The sequence below is a fragment of the Cervus canadensis genome, chromosome 3 (assembly GCF_019320065.1).
Source record: "Cervus canadensis isolate Bull #8, Minnesota chromosome 3, ASM1932006v1, whole genome shotgun sequence".
Taxonomy (NCBI): Eukaryota; Metazoa; Chordata; class Mammalia; order Artiodactyla; family Cervidae; genus Cervus; species Cervus canadensis.
The window spans coordinates 45,927,748-45,945,126 of NC_057388.1; the positions used below are offsets into that span (position 1 = coordinate 45,927,748).

A 17,379-nucleotide genomic window follows, 5' to 3' on the forward strand; every position below is an offset into this window, starting at 1 on the left:
CACTGCCTAGCTCCTTGGAGCAATTCTAACTCAGCTCCTAGCTGAATAGCCAAAAGCTTAATTGAGTATTTAAATGATTTAAACTCAGACAATTTTTTTTTTTTTTTTTTTGCCTCGACATATATGGATTATTTTATTTTATTTTTTTTTATTTCAACTACAGAGGGCAGGTCTTTATTCCCAATCCCGATCCCCCCTCCCACCTCCCTCTCCACCCGATTCCTCTGGGTCTTCCCAGTGCACCAGGCCGGAGCACTTGTCTCATGCATCCCACCTGGGCTGGTGATCTGTTTCACCATAGATAGTATACATGCTGTTCTTTTGAAATATCCCACCCTCACATTCTCCCACAGAGTTCAAAAGTCTGTTCTGTATTTCTGTGTCTCTTTTTCTGTTTTGCATATAGGGTTATCGTTACCATCTTTCTAAATTCCATATATATGTGTTAGTATGCTGTAATGTTCTTTATCTTTCTGGCTTACTTCACTCTGTATAATGGGCTCCAGTTTCATCCATCTCATTAGAACTGATTCAAATGAATTCTTTTTAACGGCTGAGTAATATTCCATGGTGTATATGTACCACAGCTTCCTTATCCATTCATCTGCTGATGGGCATCTAGGTTGCTTCCATGTCCTGGCTATTATAAACAGTGCTGCGATGAACATTGGGGTGCACGTGTCTCTTTCAGATCTGGTTTCCTCAGTGTGTATGCCCAGAAGTGGGATTGCTGGGTCATATGGCAGTTCTATTTCCAGTTTTTTAAGAAATCTCCACACTGTTCTCCATAGCGGCTGTACTAGTTTGCATTCCCACCAACAGTGTAAGAGGGTTCCCTTTTCTCCACACCCTCTCCAGCATTTATTGCTTGTAGACTTTTGGATAGCAGCCATCCTGACTGGCGTGTAATGGTACCTCATTGTGGTTTTGATTTGCATTTCTCTGATAATGAGTGATGTTGAGCATCTTTTCATGTGTTTGTTAGCCATCTGTATGTCTTCTTTGGAGAAATGTCTGTTTAGTTCTTTGGCCCATTTTTTGATTGGGTCATTTATTTTTCTGGAATTGAGCTGCAGGAGTTGCTTGTATATTTTTGAGATTAATCCTTTGTCTGTTTCTTCATTTGCTATTATTTTCTCCCAATCTGAGGGCTGTCTTTTCACCTTACTTATAGTTTCCTTTGTAGTGCAAAAGCTTTTAAGTTTCATTAGGTCCCATTTGTTTATTTTTGCTTTTATTTCCAATATTCTGGGAGGTGGGTCATAGAGGATCTTGCTGTGATTTATGTCGGAGAGTGTTTTGCCTATGTTCTCCTCTAGGAGTTTTATAGTTTCTGGTCTTACATTTAGATCTTTAATCCATTTTGAGTTTATTTTTGTGTATGGTGTTAGAAAGTGTTCTAGTTTCATTCTTTTACAAGTGGTTGACCAGTTTTCCCAGCACCACTTGTTAAAGAGGTTGTCTTTCTTCCATTGTATATCCTTGCCTCCTTTGTCAAAGATAAGGTGTCCATAGGTTCGTGGATTTATCTCTGGGCTTTCTATTCTGTTCCATTGATCTATATTTCTGTCTTTGTGCCAGTACCATACTGTCTTGATGACTGTGGCTTTGTAGTAGAGTCTGAAGTCAGGCAGGTTGATTCCTCCAGTTCCATTCTTCTTTCTCAAGATTATTTTGGCTATTCGAGGTTTTTTTGTATTTCCATACAAATTGTGAAATTCTTTGGTCTAGTTCTGTGAAAAATACCGTTGGTAGCTTGATAGGGATTGCATTGAATCTATAGACTGCTTTGGGTAGAATAGCCATTTTGACAATATTGATTCTTCCAATCCAGGAACACGGTATGTTTCTCCATCTGTTTGTGTCCTCTTTGATTTCTTTCATCAGTGTTTTATAGTTTTCTATGTATAGGTCCTTTGTTTCTTTAGGTAGATATACTCCTAAGTATTTTATTCTTTTTGTTGCAATGGTGAATGGTATTGTTTCCTTAATTTCTCTTAAACTCAGACAATTTTTTTTTAAATGCTAGATTGAAGAACTTGAAGGTGTGAAGATTCTGAGATTTTCTAGTCCTATTTTTTACGGCAACGTCGATGGTTTAAAAAAATGTATCAAGTCCACAGTAAGTATTTTATCCCTAGAAATTTGGTTTCTAATCACCTTTGAGACTTCATTCATTTTACAGGTATTTATTTGGCCCTATGCCCCGTTTCCTTTGTACAGGGCATTAATAATTATAACACTCTTGCCCTCAAATAACTTTTAATCTATTAATATTTGGGAACAGGAAAAAAACAATAATAATATATATGTTAAAATTCAGATAGCAATAATTGTGCTGGACAAAACCACAAGAGATGTCTCCAGGCAGAATCTAAGTAAGTTCCAAATAAGAAGTGTAGACAGTAAGTGTTAAGATTTCACTGAAGGGAGCAATCCATGTCAGGTGGACTGATCAGACTTTGCATGGCAGTTGGGCAGAAGGAAGGAGATTAATGCAGGGGCTTGGGAACTATGTGAGCTGAGAGGAAAATGTGGGAATGTATAATGGGTAAGGGGTGGGGGGCAGTTGGAATAAAGGGTAAAAAGTCTAAGTGGGTTATGTAAGCAGGGAATTCTGGTCTTGAATTCTATGCTATGCTTTGAAGGTGGAATTTACCTCTAGATCAGTGTTTTCCTAAGGTTCAAAGGAATGTTCCTAAATTTTGCAACAAGAGGGCTTTGTTATGTTAAGGAAATTTGTTAAGGCTTAAAGCTAAAAAGGTTATTCTTTGCTGGTTTTGTTTTTGTTTTTGTTTTTGTTTTACAGTCTTAGAGTCTTCAATATGCTACCACCTTTCCTGAGTCTCTGGAGAAGGAAATGGCAACCCACTCCAGTACTCTTGCCTTGAAAATCCCATGGACGGAGGAGCCTGGTAGGCTACAGTCCATGGGGTCCCAAAGAGTCGGACACGACTGAGTGACTTCACTTTCACTTTCCCTGAGTCTCTGGGTAGGTGGATTAGGGTGGCCTGGTAGTGGAAACCTCCATCAGATCTCAGAATTTCTTTTTTGGCAGGATATAGAAGGGAGTAATACTGCTTGAGAAATAGCCTTTCCAGATAAAAACAGTCATTAATGAGCATTAGAAACCAAATGTTCTAACTAACTTAACATTTATTTCCAAAGGTTGGATTTGATGCCATTAGAGTATATAATAAGAGGCTGAAAGCACTGAGAAAAATACAAAAGCTCATCAAGAAAGGGCAGTTAAGAGCAACAGAGGTAAGGCAACGTCATCCTTTCCACTCCCCCTCTGAAATTCTCTCATTTCTCAGATGACATTAAAGCAGTTAGATTGTCTAAAATTAAATGTACCCTCTTTGGTACCCAGATGTGTACAGGCAGATGACACATGTATGTCAGAGTACAGCTGAGTTGTTCTTTTAGGCAAGAGAGAAAGGGAAAGAATAAAATGACATCAACAGAGCTCCTTGGAAACACAGGGCATGATTTATCTTCCTCTTTCATGAAATAAACCTTATTTTTACTGAAAGGAACAAAACAAGTGCTAATTCAATACCAGAAAATTATTCACAGTAGAAGACAGTTACAGGTTCATAGACTTTTAGAGCTATATTACCTTTTATTCAAACTTTCCTGCCAACTTATCTCTTGCCTAAGTTCCACCATCTTCCAGAAATCAAGCATTTCCTGGCTCCACTGCTCTTCTATTTCTCTTCCTAGAGAACATCAAAATTTGGGCTGAGGTAAATCTTATTCCATAAGAGTTCATCCTCTTGATGTTTTGCTTACCAAGGAACATTTTGTAGGACTGTTAAGTCATTTTAGATTAATTGTTGAAAGACATCCCAGCTAACTGGTAATTAAGTTGGCAATGCTTTCTTTGTTTAGAATGGCATTATAAGTGGTGCTGGTTCATCAAATAATGCTTTTGAGCCTGATGAAGACATTGAAAATCCAGAAGAACCTGATATCCCAACCAAGGAAATAGAGATCCAAGTGGATTGGAACTCTGAGCTTCCAGTCAAAGTGAATGTTCCTAAAGTGCCAATCCATAGCCTCATACTTGACTGTGGAGCCGTCTCTTTCTTGGATGTTGTTGGAGTGAGATCATTGCATGTGGTAAGGTTCTGGTATTTCGAATTAGAGATTTGGAGCTTTGGTAATAGTAAAACGATGTGGGTTTCCTGGTCTTGCAGAAGGGTAACTGATTGCACGGGTTCTGTAATTTTTCTAGGGGAATGCTTTTGCAATGGAATGTTTTATTAAAGCATGGGTTGCAAAGCTGAACTCCCTGGGCTTGAATTCTGGCTCTACCACTTATTAGAGGTGTGACTGTGAGCAAATCGCTTAAAATGTCTGTATCTCAGTTTCTCCATCTGAATGCGGGGATAGTGATGGTACCTCTTTCATAGGCTTGTTATGAGGATTAAGTGAGAAGAATGAAGAGTGTCTGGTACATGGTCACCCATCAGCAAGTATTACTGTTTGTTATGTTTTCTTTTCCTGAGAATATATATGACATGGAATAAGAAAAGAAAAATGGGCAAAATTTTAAGTGTGTTTTTATCTGTTATGTGAACAGCAGCAGAATGAGAAACATGGTAAGACTGGAAAAGCCAGGCATTATCAGGGTTAGATCTGCAAGAAGTAGGCCAGACATCTAGGCAGTCAAAGAGTTGAATGAAGAGCATGTGGGACAGAAATGTTCTTATCAGAAAGCAGGTATGCAAGCTCAAGTTCAGTATTCCTTTAACAAATAGATGTGCAATGCCTCAGGTGTGCCAAGCACTTGGCTGGGGACCAGAAACTATTAATAATTATGAAGTAGCCATAGTTCCTACCCTCCTGGGACTAAGCGATCTAGGGGGCAAGGCAAATGTTAAATAATCTTTTAAATAACAATTGTATTAAGTGCTCAAAACAGACTAATTGGATGTCAACTTGACCAGCGGGGTGGGGGGGTGGGGGGTGATGGTGTCAAGTTTAAGTGAAGTCTCATGTAGGTATCAAGAGGATTGGGCAGAAAAGCAGGCAGGTTCAAGGCACCGACAATCAGGTTTATGTAATAATGTCAAACTACCCTCAACTGACGTTTAACTTAGCTGGGGCTTCTTGTTGCTTTCAAATGCTAAAGTGACAATTTTGAAAACTCCAAACTTTATACTTGCATAGGGGTCTTGATCTTCTTTCCCCAGAAAATTTAAGCTCTGTTTTATTATTGTCCATGGGTCTTTTGTTTTGTCCATAGGTCTTCTGTCTTAATTCTTTTAATTAAACTTTTTATTTTGAGATAACTGTAGATCCCCATAAAACTATAAGAAATAATATAGAGAGATCCTCAGCACCACTTACCCAGTTTCTGTCAGTGGTAACATCTTGCAAAACTAGAGTGTAAGAGCACAATCACTATACTGACACTGCTACAGTCAAAATACAGAGGCCCTGGTTTTTAGGTCAGTGTTTACACTTGGTGTCTGGTGGTCGCATATCCACAGCCATTATCTCTTCCACTCAGAGGCATAAACTCATACTCTTCTTTCCAACCAGCAGAGGTTGCATTAGGAAGCCTCCTGTACTCCCTTCTTTCCTTCCTTCCACAAATATTTACAAAGCACTTGTGTGCTATCCAGTGCTGGGCTATTGATCACTGGATGTTGCCACCTCTTGAGACACGGTCTTTTCATCCTAAGCGTCATCACTGTATGTTGAAACTTCTGTGGTTTTCCAATTTCCAACAATGAACTTTCTTCAAACTCCTGATTCACCATGAAATTGTTCGAAGTTTCTCCTGAGCAAGTAGTTGAATGCTACTGAGTTATAGGCAGGTAAAGTTACTCATTGTTACAAATTCTCCTTTTTAAATTTTTAGATTGTCAAAGAATTCCAAAGAATTGATGTAAATGTGTACTTTGCATCACTTCAAGGTAATTGCATATATACATATCTATCTATAAGACTTTTCCTTAAGCCTTTTCTCCTACTTTGGAATGTGAGTACATAATGTCCAAAGGCCTTTTTTTCCGAAAACTATTTTTATTGTGGTAAAAGAGATATAAGACTCATGCTTTTAGTCGAGAATACAACTAATTCAGTGGCATTAAATACATTCACCGTGTTGTACAATTAATCACAACTATCCTTTCTTGCTTTCTTTCCTTTTTTTTTCTTTTGGTCAATATGACATTTATTACTGAGATATTTTGCACTATTTGCTTCTGTTTACATCTTTGAGATCCAGTGTGTATTTTACATTTACTGCACATTTTTTGTTGTTGCTGTTGTTACTTTTTTTTTTTATTGAAGTTTAGTTGGTTTATAATATTATATTAGTTCCAGGTATATAGCATAGTGATTTAGTATTTTTTCAGATTATAATTCATTATAGGTTATTACAAGATAATGGCTATAATCCCCTGTGCTATACAGGATTTCCTTGTTGATTATCCATTTTATACTTAGTAGTTTGTATCAATTAGTCTCCTACACCTAATTTGTCCTTCTACCTCCCTTTTGGTGACCAGGAGTTTGTTTTCTTGCTTTTGTTTTTGTTTTTTGATGTGGACCATTTTAAACAGTCTTCATTAATTTGTTACAATATTGCTTCAGTTGTTTCATGTTCTGGGTTTTTGGCCATGAAGCATTTGGGATCTTAGCTCTCTGACCAGGAATTGAACCTGAACCCCCTGCATTGGAAGGTGAAGTCCTAACCACCGGACTACCAGGGAAGTCCCATAAGTTTGTTTTTTATATCTGTGGATCTGTTTCTGTTTTGCACACACATTCATTTGTATTTTTTTTAAGATTTCACATATAAGTGATATCATAAAGCATTTGTCATTCTCTGTCTGACTTATTTCACTAAACATAGTATTCCTTAGGTCCATCCACATTACTGCAAGTGGCAGAATTTCATTCTTTTTTTATAGCTGAATAATATTCCATTTCATTTATGCCACATCTTTTAATCTAATCATCTGTTGACAGGCACTTAGATTGTTTCCATGCTACTGTAAATAAAACAAGACCTAATTAAACCTAAAAATTTTTGCATAGCAAAGGAAACCATCAACAAAATGAAAAGACAACCTTCTAAGTGGGAGAAAATACTTGCAAATACTTGCATATTATGTGATTAACAAGGAGTTAATATCCAAAGCATATAGACAGCTACAAAGAACAAATGCTGGAAAGGCTGTGGAGAAAAGGGAATGTTCATAGACTGTTGGTGGGAATGTAAGTTGGTGCAACCACTATGGAAAAACAGAATGGAGGTTCCTCAAAAAACTAAAAACAGAGTTGCCATATGATCTAGTAATCCCACTCCTGGGCAAAACTATAATTCAAAAACATACACGCAGCGGTATGTTCATAGTAGCACTATTCACAATAGCTGAGACATGGAAGCAAACTAAATGTCCATCAACAGATGAATGGATAAAGAAGATGTGGTATTAATACATAGCTACAATGGAATACTATGCAGCCATAAAAAGAATGAAAAATGCTATTTGCAGCAACATGGATGGACTTAGAGATTATCCTACTAATTGAAGTAAGTCATAGAAAGAGAAGTACCATATGGTATCACTTGTGCAGAATCTAAAATATGACACAAATGAAACTATCTACAAAACAGAACAGATTTACAGACATAGAGAACAGATTTGTGGTTGCCAAGGGAATGAGGGGTGGAGAAGAAATGGGTTGGGAGTCGGGGTTAGCAGATGCAAACTACTGTGTATAGAATAGATAAACAATAAGGTCTTACTGTATAGCACAGGGAACTATATTCAATATTCTGTGATATATATATATATATATATATAAACTGAATCACTTTGTTGTACAGTGGAAATTAACAACATTGTAAATCAACTATACTTCAATAAAAAATACTTCGAAAAATGCAGACAGCTCATACAACTCAATATCAAAAAACCAAATAATCCAATCAAAAAAATGAGCAGAAGACCTGAACAGGCATTTTTCTAAAGAAACATACAGATGGCTAGCAGGCACATGAAAAGATGCTCAACAATGCTAATTGTTAGAGAAATGCAAATCAAAACAACAATCAGATATCATTTCATACCTGTCAGAATTTCTGTCATTATGAAGTCTACAGTTAAAAATGTTGGTATGGATGTAGAGGAAAAGGGCACCCTGGTACATTGTTGGTGGGAATGTAAATTGGTACCACCACTGTGGTAAACAATTTGGAGGTTTCTCAAAAAACTGAAAATAGAAGAACCACTGCATCCAACAATTCCACTCCTCGGTATATATCTGGAAAAAAACAAAAACACTAATTCAAAAAGATTTGTGTGTCCCAAAGATCACCACAACTATCTATTTTCAAAAATATCATTGCCACAAACACAAACTTACCCATTAAACAGTTACTCTGAAGGCCTTTTTGAATCTAGAAAGATTGCTTCCAATTTGTGTCATAGAGCTGGTAACACCTGGAAACCTATGTCCTCTTAGCAGTGGAGTATCAGTGGGGAAAAAACTGTCCTGGGGAGAGCAGAGCTGGAAATGACTGAAAGCCCTGAGAACTAGAGGAACTTGCAGGGCACAAATCTGTGTCTGTCGATGTACAAGTGGTATATAGGAATATAGTAGTGGTTAGACTGAGTTCTCTAGGAGCAGAGCCTGAGATAAGGATTCTAGCGCAAGTGATTTATTAAGGCAGTACACTGGAAAATTCATCAAGAACTGAGGGGAGCAGGATAGGGCAGGAGGAGAAGACAAAGAGACGGCTTCAGAATCTACTTAGCTTGGTTTCACAGGGAGAATACCTCAAGAAGAGCACCAGATGTTTTCTTGAGGCAAGGGGGCTGGCCCTTTTACCTCCAGATCAGTCCAGCTGTGGCTGCGGGCCACCCAAGGGAAGGGGTGAAACCTCCTAGGCCTTCTTCAGGTGAGACAGTTCCCATTGGCCAAAGAATGTTCTCCAGGGACGGGTATAGCTGTGAACTGTTAGCAGCCAGACTCACAGAAGCAGGAGAATGGGTTCCCTGGAAAAAGAGATATGGCTGGGAAACAAGACCATCTATTAATACCACAACCAGTTATGGTGTCACCATTCCATGTGCTACTGGAAAAGAAACTGACAGAGCAGGATCACATTCTGGAAATGAGAAAGAAAAAAAAAAAAAATTTAAAAGGAGGAGGTTCCAAAACTTAGCATTGTTTGATGTTATAAGAATATCTTTTCCTAGAGACTAACTAAGCATCTTATCTTTTTCTTTTGAAGATCATTTGATAGAAATGCTGGAGAAATGTGGCTTCTTTAATGATAACATCAGGAAGGACATATTTTTTATGACTGTCCATGATGCTGTCCTCCATCTCCAGAACCAGGTGAAATCGCAAAAGGTTCAAGATTCCATTTTAGAAACGGTAAACATTGAAACTTTCTACATACATAGCTTTCTTAAACTACCATGATTTCTGTAAATGGCAGAAAATTCCACAAACCTAAATTTGAATCCCAGTCCAGTGACATTTTAAAGCCACCTGCTTAACTTTTCAGAGCCTCAGTTTTCTCATCAGTAAAATGGGAGTAAAACATTCCCCTTGCTGGGTAGATATGAAGACTAAATGGGATAGTTTACAGGAAAGCACCTGGTAGAAACTAGTACATTATTAGTTCCACAATGTGGGGGTTTACTAATATAAGCAGGCAGTAGCTGTAATGACTTTTAAGAAAGAAGGCACCAAATCTTGGATCTTCTGTGATTTGTATGTAAATACAATTTAAATTCTCAGCAATCTGTAAACTCTTATCAGTTTTTTTTTGCCTTTGGCCGCACTGTGTGACTGTGAGATCTTAGTTCCCTGACCAGGGATTGAACCTGTGCCCCCTGCTTTGGAAGTGTGGAGTCCTAACTACTGGACTGCCAGGAACTTTCCTATCAATGTTTTTAAATAGGATTCATTAGGTCATAAATGATCTATGAAAAAAGAAAAAAAAAATTGAAAACCACAAATCATCCTAGAGTTTATTCTCCAAAAAACAGGATAGACCCTGACTTCCCACAGGCCTCCTTATTTTATCATTTTTCCTATAAAATACCCAGGACAGTTGAGGATTCTGATGGGTGTCATTGGGCTGGGCCTACTGCTTAATACAAGAATGTCATCTCTCATGGACCGTCTCACCATGAATCTGGGAAACTAAAACAAATGTCTATAAAGATGACAACAATAATAATTATTCTGATAATACAGTCCACGATATTTTAAATTGCTTCTCTTTTTTCTAAAAGTAGGATAAGTAGATTCTTAGTGTAGATTGAAAGTTACTGTTTGAAGTGAAACTAATTTAGAAAACAATAGTACATTATTCAATTCACCTATTGTTAGTAGAAAGATTGTTCTTCTTAATGCTGTTGGAGAAAATACTACTTCTAAACACCAAGATGTGGATCTTAAATCCAAAAAAAGGTGCTACACTCAAGATGCTCAGCTTTGAAAACCTGTAAACATTTTTTAAAAAGTCTAAGGACTTCCCAGGTGTCTAGAGGTTGGGAAAGTGAAGTGAGGTCACTCAGTCGTGTCTGACTCTTTGCGACCCTATGGACTGCAGCCTCCCAGGCTCCTCTGTCCATGGGATTTTCCAGGCGAGAATACTGAAGTGGGTTGCTATCCACCTTCTAATGCAGGGGATATGGGTTTGATCCCTGGTCGGGGAACTAAGCTCCTGCATGCTGCGAGGCATCTGAGCCCTTGTGCTGCAACTAGAGAGAAGCAGGCAAGCCACAATTAAGACCCAATGTAGCCAAATAAATAATGAAAAAAAATTTTTTAATATAACTGAAAATTGACTTATTGTTTTCCCTGTAGGTAACAACAACAAAGCAGGATAGTGTAAAGAGAATTGAGTTATTTATTTGTGAGATTAAAAGTAGCTAAAATGAAATGTTACTCTTACTTTGATATACATTTAGAGTTGCTTTGGGAACATGCTTTATGGGTAAGACAAAGTCCAGATTGTTACTGGTTTCCTCTGTGTGTAGATTAAATTACACATTATGGCTAAAAAGCATAATTTTCCTGAATAACCTACTTGGTCCATAGATGTTGGTTTCTATTTCCAATAAAATTAATTCCCATTCAATTCAACTTGAGATTGTTTATTGTCATCAGTCAGGAGCCCTTCACTTTGAGTTCCCTGAATGCTCAATGCTTTACTAAGTGCCCTTAGCTTGGTTATTGAAAGAAAATGACCATTGACTGCAGAATCATTTAGGCCGACTGGATGACTTGCTAAGTGTACACTTCAGAGGTTGGGGAAGTGAGCTACGAAGGAGGTTAGACAATGAACTATACTAGTTCATCTTGAATGTGAAAAAAATGGTGGAGGGGGAATTCTAAGTGGGAAATATGAAAGAACAAGAAAGTTGAAAAGGATTTTGAAGTATATAGATTTTAGATGAGAGGCACCAGCAAAGCTGCAAATCATTTTCAGTGAAGAACCAGGTAGGTTGATGCTATTAGGCCTCTAATAAATAGTCTCTGTGTTCTCTTTGTCAAGATCGCCCTCATCCAAGACTGTAAAGATCCTCTTGAATTAATGGAAGCAGAAATGATTGAAGAAGAACTTGATGTCCAAGATGAGGTATGATCATTACTTTTGTTCAAAGAAAAGAATTTGAGTTAAACAGAATAATACTTGTAGTATTAAAAATATTTGATAAAAACTATCCAGGGAAAATAATTTTAAGAAAATACCAAGAGGGTAAAATGGAAAACAAGGATTCTCCATTGAAGACATTAAGAACTGGGGGATGGGGAGGTGCCTTTTGCCCCAAGCCTACAGATGTGATCAGCAACTGGAAGCAGCCAACACATTTGTCTTGATTTTATACCTAAACTTCTGCACACTTTCTCTTTCAGAGACCTAAGGCCAGTGGGATAGGAGAAAGGTGAATGGAGGGAATTTTTAAGCCAGGAGTTTCATAAGCCTCAGAAATATTGAGTTGGCCAAAAAGTTCATTTGAGTTTGCCAGCTCTTAGGGACAAAACCAAAAGAACTTTTTGGCCAACTTAATTGTATATGAAGAGTAGGAACCTCTTCCTCTGATGATGGCTTTAGAGACTGATTCAAGTTGACAGATGTTTCAAAATCAAGTAGCCCCACATCCTCAGCTCTGCAGATATCCTTCCTACCCCATCTCTAAAGATGTTCTCTCAGCTTTTGTGTGAATGTTTCTAGACATTGGCAACTAGTAGCTTTTCAAGGGGGTTTGCTACATAGCTGGAAGTCTTCAGGTCTCAGCCGTGCTTACAAACTAGATTCACACTTTCTCTAAGAATCATCCAGTGGACTGAGATCATTCTGGTTGCCTTCTCTGAATAGTCCTTAAATATTTGAGAGCAGATTTCATGTTTATAAGAGACTCTACCCTGGGTGAGACTCCTTCTGTTCCCTTTACTGTTCCTCACAGATAAGAAATTTGTTAGTTCTTCCCTGAACAAGAAGGGGATACAAAATCCCAGACACGGTCAACTATGATGTCCCTTGGTCTCATCAAGATATTTACATTACTGTGACTTAAGAATGGGTTTATTTTCATAACAGCTACATCAAATTTTTTGCTTCTATTGAGCAGGGGTCCACTAAAGACTTGAGCATTTTCACATGAACTGTGGTCTAGGTGGGCGCCCCATTTACAGTTATAGAATTGGTTTAGACCTTAATGCAGAACTACGTATTTTCTGCTAGATTACAGGCAGAGAAGATTTTTAGGGAAGAAATCACTAAGTAGAGTGAAAATCAGGGGTTCTGCATTTTAGCCCATCAGCTTAATGAGCCCAGGAATGTCATTACAAAGCTGTGAAGTCCTTCCAGCTTACTAGTTTATGATTAAGGCTATGGGGACAACTTAGTGGAATGAAAACTCATATATCACAATTGGAACTTAAGAAGTTGCCACGCTATAGAAGTATTTTTGATGCCACATAAAAGCATCATTCAGGTAGGGCTCCTGTAGCTAAGGAAACTGTAAAGCAGAATGGTTTTAAGGGGCTGAACTTTAGACCAACAGACTTGAGTGCTGGCCCTGATTCTGCAACTTACCATCTGAGTAGCCTGGGACAATTTACTTATCCTGACTTCATTTTAGTTTCTTCATGTAAAACAGAAATAATACATTACAGAGTTGTGACCATTAATGCGTACATGTAAAGGAATAAAACAGTCTTGTACATAGTAAGTGCTCAGGAAATAGTAATGATTGCTTTTAAACTACATCCAATTAGCGTATAATGAGGTACAAAATTAAGTTTTTACCCTACTTTTATTGTGGTACTAAACACCTGAGTAAATGTAAGCAACAAACACTACAAAGACATATTTGCAAAAAAGATAAGGTAGACTTAAGGAGAATTCTGTTGCATCAACACTGTTTCCCCCTTGCTTTCACAGGCTATTCGAAGACTTGCTTCCTGAAATTGAGCTCAGGAGGTCACTCTAAGCAAAGACTGACTGCATGGCAGAATTTCCCCACCGAGTAATTCTATGCAAATATTTTCTGCATTGACTATTTTCTTTGAACTTGAAATACTCATTCTTTTTCCAGTAGACTTTAAAAAATCTTCTTTTTTAACCTCTTAACCACTGAAAGAGAAGCACAAAGATTGTTTCTAGGCTTTATTTATAAAATGAGTAGTTTACTTCTAAAATGTGCAACGTGGTCAAGAGAGTTTAGCAGTTTGCAGGATCTGAGGGAACCATGCTGCTGCTCCTACAACAGATTTGCTAGGAGTGTTCATGTGGGTACATGTGTACTTCTGTGCAGCTGGGGAAAGGGTCACCCAACAGTCTCTGTGGGCAGGTGAGTCAGTAACGGTTATCCTGTAAATGTATTTCTGATTGACCTTGATACCTATGAGCTGCTCTGATCACAGTGTAAGGTCACAGTGAGTAAAGGCTGAATTATTAGTGTACTTATCAGTAAAGGTCTTTAGAAATCCCTTTTGGTAAATGCATCCAAAAAATTTTAAAAATACAAACTTGGTTAATGAAGTATTACTATATGTGACCAGATATGTAGCTAGAATAAAGGAAATGTTTATTTAAATGCTATAGAATTGACTCAGAGAAGTGAAGTGATAAGATTATTGTGGTTTATTAATATCATTTTTCAATATAATAAGCAAAACTCCCAAATAAGATCCAGTAAAAATACATGATACACTATCTATAGTTGAAAAATGCAGTTTTAATTTACCTTAGTTTATAGAAATGAGCATTGTGTAGAGTATATTTAAGTATGGTCTATTTAAAATCTAACAGAAAAATTGTGTTATTTTGAACAAAAATCAATTTTAATATGTTCATAAGACCATGATGACTAAAACAAGTTTATATTTTTTGTTAAAATGTTAGCAAGTATGTGAAGCGATCTGTAACTAAATTCTAAACACCTTTCAAAAAATCTAAAAAGTGAACTGCTTATGTGTATATATATGTGCATATTGATTAAGACAAAGCATTCTAAATGAGCTTAGTATCAAAGGAAAAAAGTTGGTTTGGAATATACACATTGAAAATATATGTTTTTAAAAATCCATATGTTAAGCCAAAAAATATTTTTTACTTAACCTTTTCTGAGGGCCAACAATTTTCTAGGCATTGTGTATAATATATTGGCTTTGGTCCTGTGGACTGGTTGCATGTATTTTACACTGGACGAATGAAGTTGTACTTCATTTCTAGAGAAAAATACTCAGGTTTTCAACTGAGATAATGTCTTAACTTGACTGAGAATGGTATTGTATTTCTGGCACAGATGTGTGGAGTTCCTAAAGGCATTTGGCTATCCAAAGGCAGCATATCTTATCTCTGGTTTTCTTAAATATAATCAGAAATAAGGTCTCTACTTCTGAAGAAATGTCATTAGTGATCAGATCAAATTGGCTGACTAAAAAGCATCCTTCTCTTCCTTCTACCCCCACTACATATTAGAATTTCAGTGAGTTATAGTGGCCTGTGATGTTACAATAGTCTTTGATGCTCATGAGTTATACTGTCTTTAATTGATAGGGAACAGATTTCTCACTTAGTTGGATACAACATAACCAGGATTGTCATGTTATCTCATTATTACAGTAATACTTTTCTATAATGGCAACAAGTTATAGCTCTAAAGACTGAATGTAATAGTCTTGCAGAAAATGGATGAATACCTCTGTTCAATAGAGGAAATATGCACTGCTCTCTCTCTTTTTTTTTTTAAGTCAAAGGAAATACCAAAGTTACATTTTAAAGGCTAGAGTTTTGTAAGATCTTGGGTCCATTTGTGGCTATATAAGACCACAGTCTATTTGACTTGTTTCCCAAGCACACTCTAGTAATTTCGTCTCTTTATGCATCTTGTGAATAGTAAACATAATTTTAATTCTATATTTTCAGTAGAAATTTTACTTGAAATTAAAGCTTTTGTTATGTTTTTAACCTATAGGATAAAATTCTACTATTGTATATGAATTTCAACAAGTGAAAAAGTCAAATCATGTACATATGGAAATATTTGCACATATTTTTTATGAAAAATAATGTTACCTTTTAAACTACTCTGATGTGTCCCTTCTGGACAAAACTATTAAATATAATAAAAATGCTAAATTTTAAGTGTGCCAGTACTTTTTTTTTAATTGGGATATAGTTGACTTACAATATTATATTAGTTTCAGGTATACCATATACTGGTTCAAAATTTTTATAGAATACACTCCATTTAAAGTTATTATAAAATATTGGCTATATTTCCTGTGCTGTGCAATATATCCTTGCAGCTTATATATTTTATACATAGTAGTTTTTACCTCAGAAGTCCCCACCACTATCTTGCCTACCTTTCTACTCTCCCCACTGGTAACCCCTAATTTTTTGTCTTTATCTGAGTCTGCTTCTATTTCATTATATTCATTAGTTTGCTTTATTTTTTAGATTCCACATATAAGTGATAACATGCAGTTTTTGTCTTTGACTTTATTTCACTGAGAACAATACCTAACAGGTCTATCCATGTTGCTCCAGGGGCATTTTTGCATTCTTTTTTTTACAGCTGAGTAATATTCCATTATATATATATATATATATATATATATATATATATCTCATGTCTTCTTTATCTATTCTTGGACATTTAGGTTGCTCCTACATGTTGGTTATTACAAATAATGCTCCTGTGAACACTGAGGTGCATGTTCAAGTTAGTATTTTCATTTTCTTCAGATAAATACCCAGCAGTGGAATTTCTGAGTCATATAGTAGTTCTAATTTTAATTTTGTGAGGAGCCTCCATAATGCTTTCTACAGTGGCTGCACTTATCTACATTCCAACCAGCAGTGTAAAAATGCTCTCTTTTTTCCACAACCTCACCAACATTTGTTATTTATGGTCTTTTTCACGATAGTCATTCTGACAGGTATGAGGTGATAGCTCACTGTAGTTTTGATTTGCGTTTCTCTGATGAAAACGATGCTGAGCATCTTTCCATGTACCTACTGATCATATGTATATTTTCATTAGACAAAATGTCTATTTGGGTCTTCTACACATTTTTAAAAATATTTACCTTTCAGGCCCCAGTTTCTTTCCTTTCTCTTTCTTCCTTCCTTCCCGCCTTTATTTTTGGCTGCAGTGGGTCTTTACTGCTGTGCATGGGCTTTCTCTAGTTGCGACGAGTGGGGCTACTCTTCAGCTGTGGTGCACATACTTCTCACTGCGGTGGCTTCTCTTGATGCAGAGCACAGGCTCTAAGGCGTGTGGGCTTCAGTCATTGTGATACGTGGGTTCGGTAGCTGTGGCCCGTGGGCTTAGTTGCCCTATGGCATGTGGGATCTTCCTGGACCAGGGATCAAACCCATGTACCCTGTAACTGCAGACAGATTCATAACTTCTGGACCACCAGAGAAGCCCTTCTGCCCATTTGTTTTGATTGGGTTGTTTGTTTTTTTGATATTGAGTTGTATGAACTGTCTATATATTTTTAATAATAACTCCACTGGATCATATAATTTGCAAGTATATTTTGTCAATGGTTTCTTGTGCTGTGCAGTGGTTCAGTATTCTTATCAGTCATCATTTTGATGTATTCTTCATAGCTCTACTTCCATTTGTTTTGGGTGTAATTTCTTTTTGTAAAAGACTTACTGATGCAATAAACAATGTCACATAAATATCTCGGTTCAATCTTATAATTCTTACCCAAATATTTCCAGCTTGTTCTGTGCAATGATTTTCATTATTTTAAGCAAACGTTTCTTTCTGGTACAAATACACATCAAAATGATGCAACGCCTAGTGTACTGCATGAATTTTCACAAAATAAGCACACCAGTGCAGCCAGCACCCA

At 36.9% G+C, this 17,379-nt stretch overlaps 1 protein-coding gene across 1 annotated transcript in view; it reads left to right on the forward strand.

The window, feature by feature from the left end:
- Positions 1 to 15,643, forward strand: part of SLC26A4 (solute carrier family 26 member 4) — a 54,282-nt gene extending 38,639 nt beyond the window's left edge. The window contains exons 14-20 of the mRNA XM_043463056.1: positions 2,030 to 2,122; positions 3,169 to 3,264; positions 3,895 to 4,125; positions 5,876 to 5,930; positions 9,266 to 9,411; positions 11,549 to 11,632; positions 13,442 to 15,643. Of these exons, the coding sequence (XP_043318991.1) occupies positions 2,030 to 2,122; positions 3,169 to 3,264; positions 3,895 to 4,125; positions 5,876 to 5,930; positions 9,266 to 9,411; positions 11,549 to 11,632; positions 13,442 to 13,465 (729 nt within the window). The 3' untranslated portion in view covers positions 13,466 to 15,643. The remainder of the gene's footprint in view (positions 1 to 2,029; positions 2,123 to 3,168; positions 3,265 to 3,894; positions 4,126 to 5,875; positions 5,931 to 9,265; positions 9,412 to 11,548; positions 11,633 to 13,441) is intronic.
- Positions 15,644 to 17,379: the final 1,736 nt, after the last annotated feature.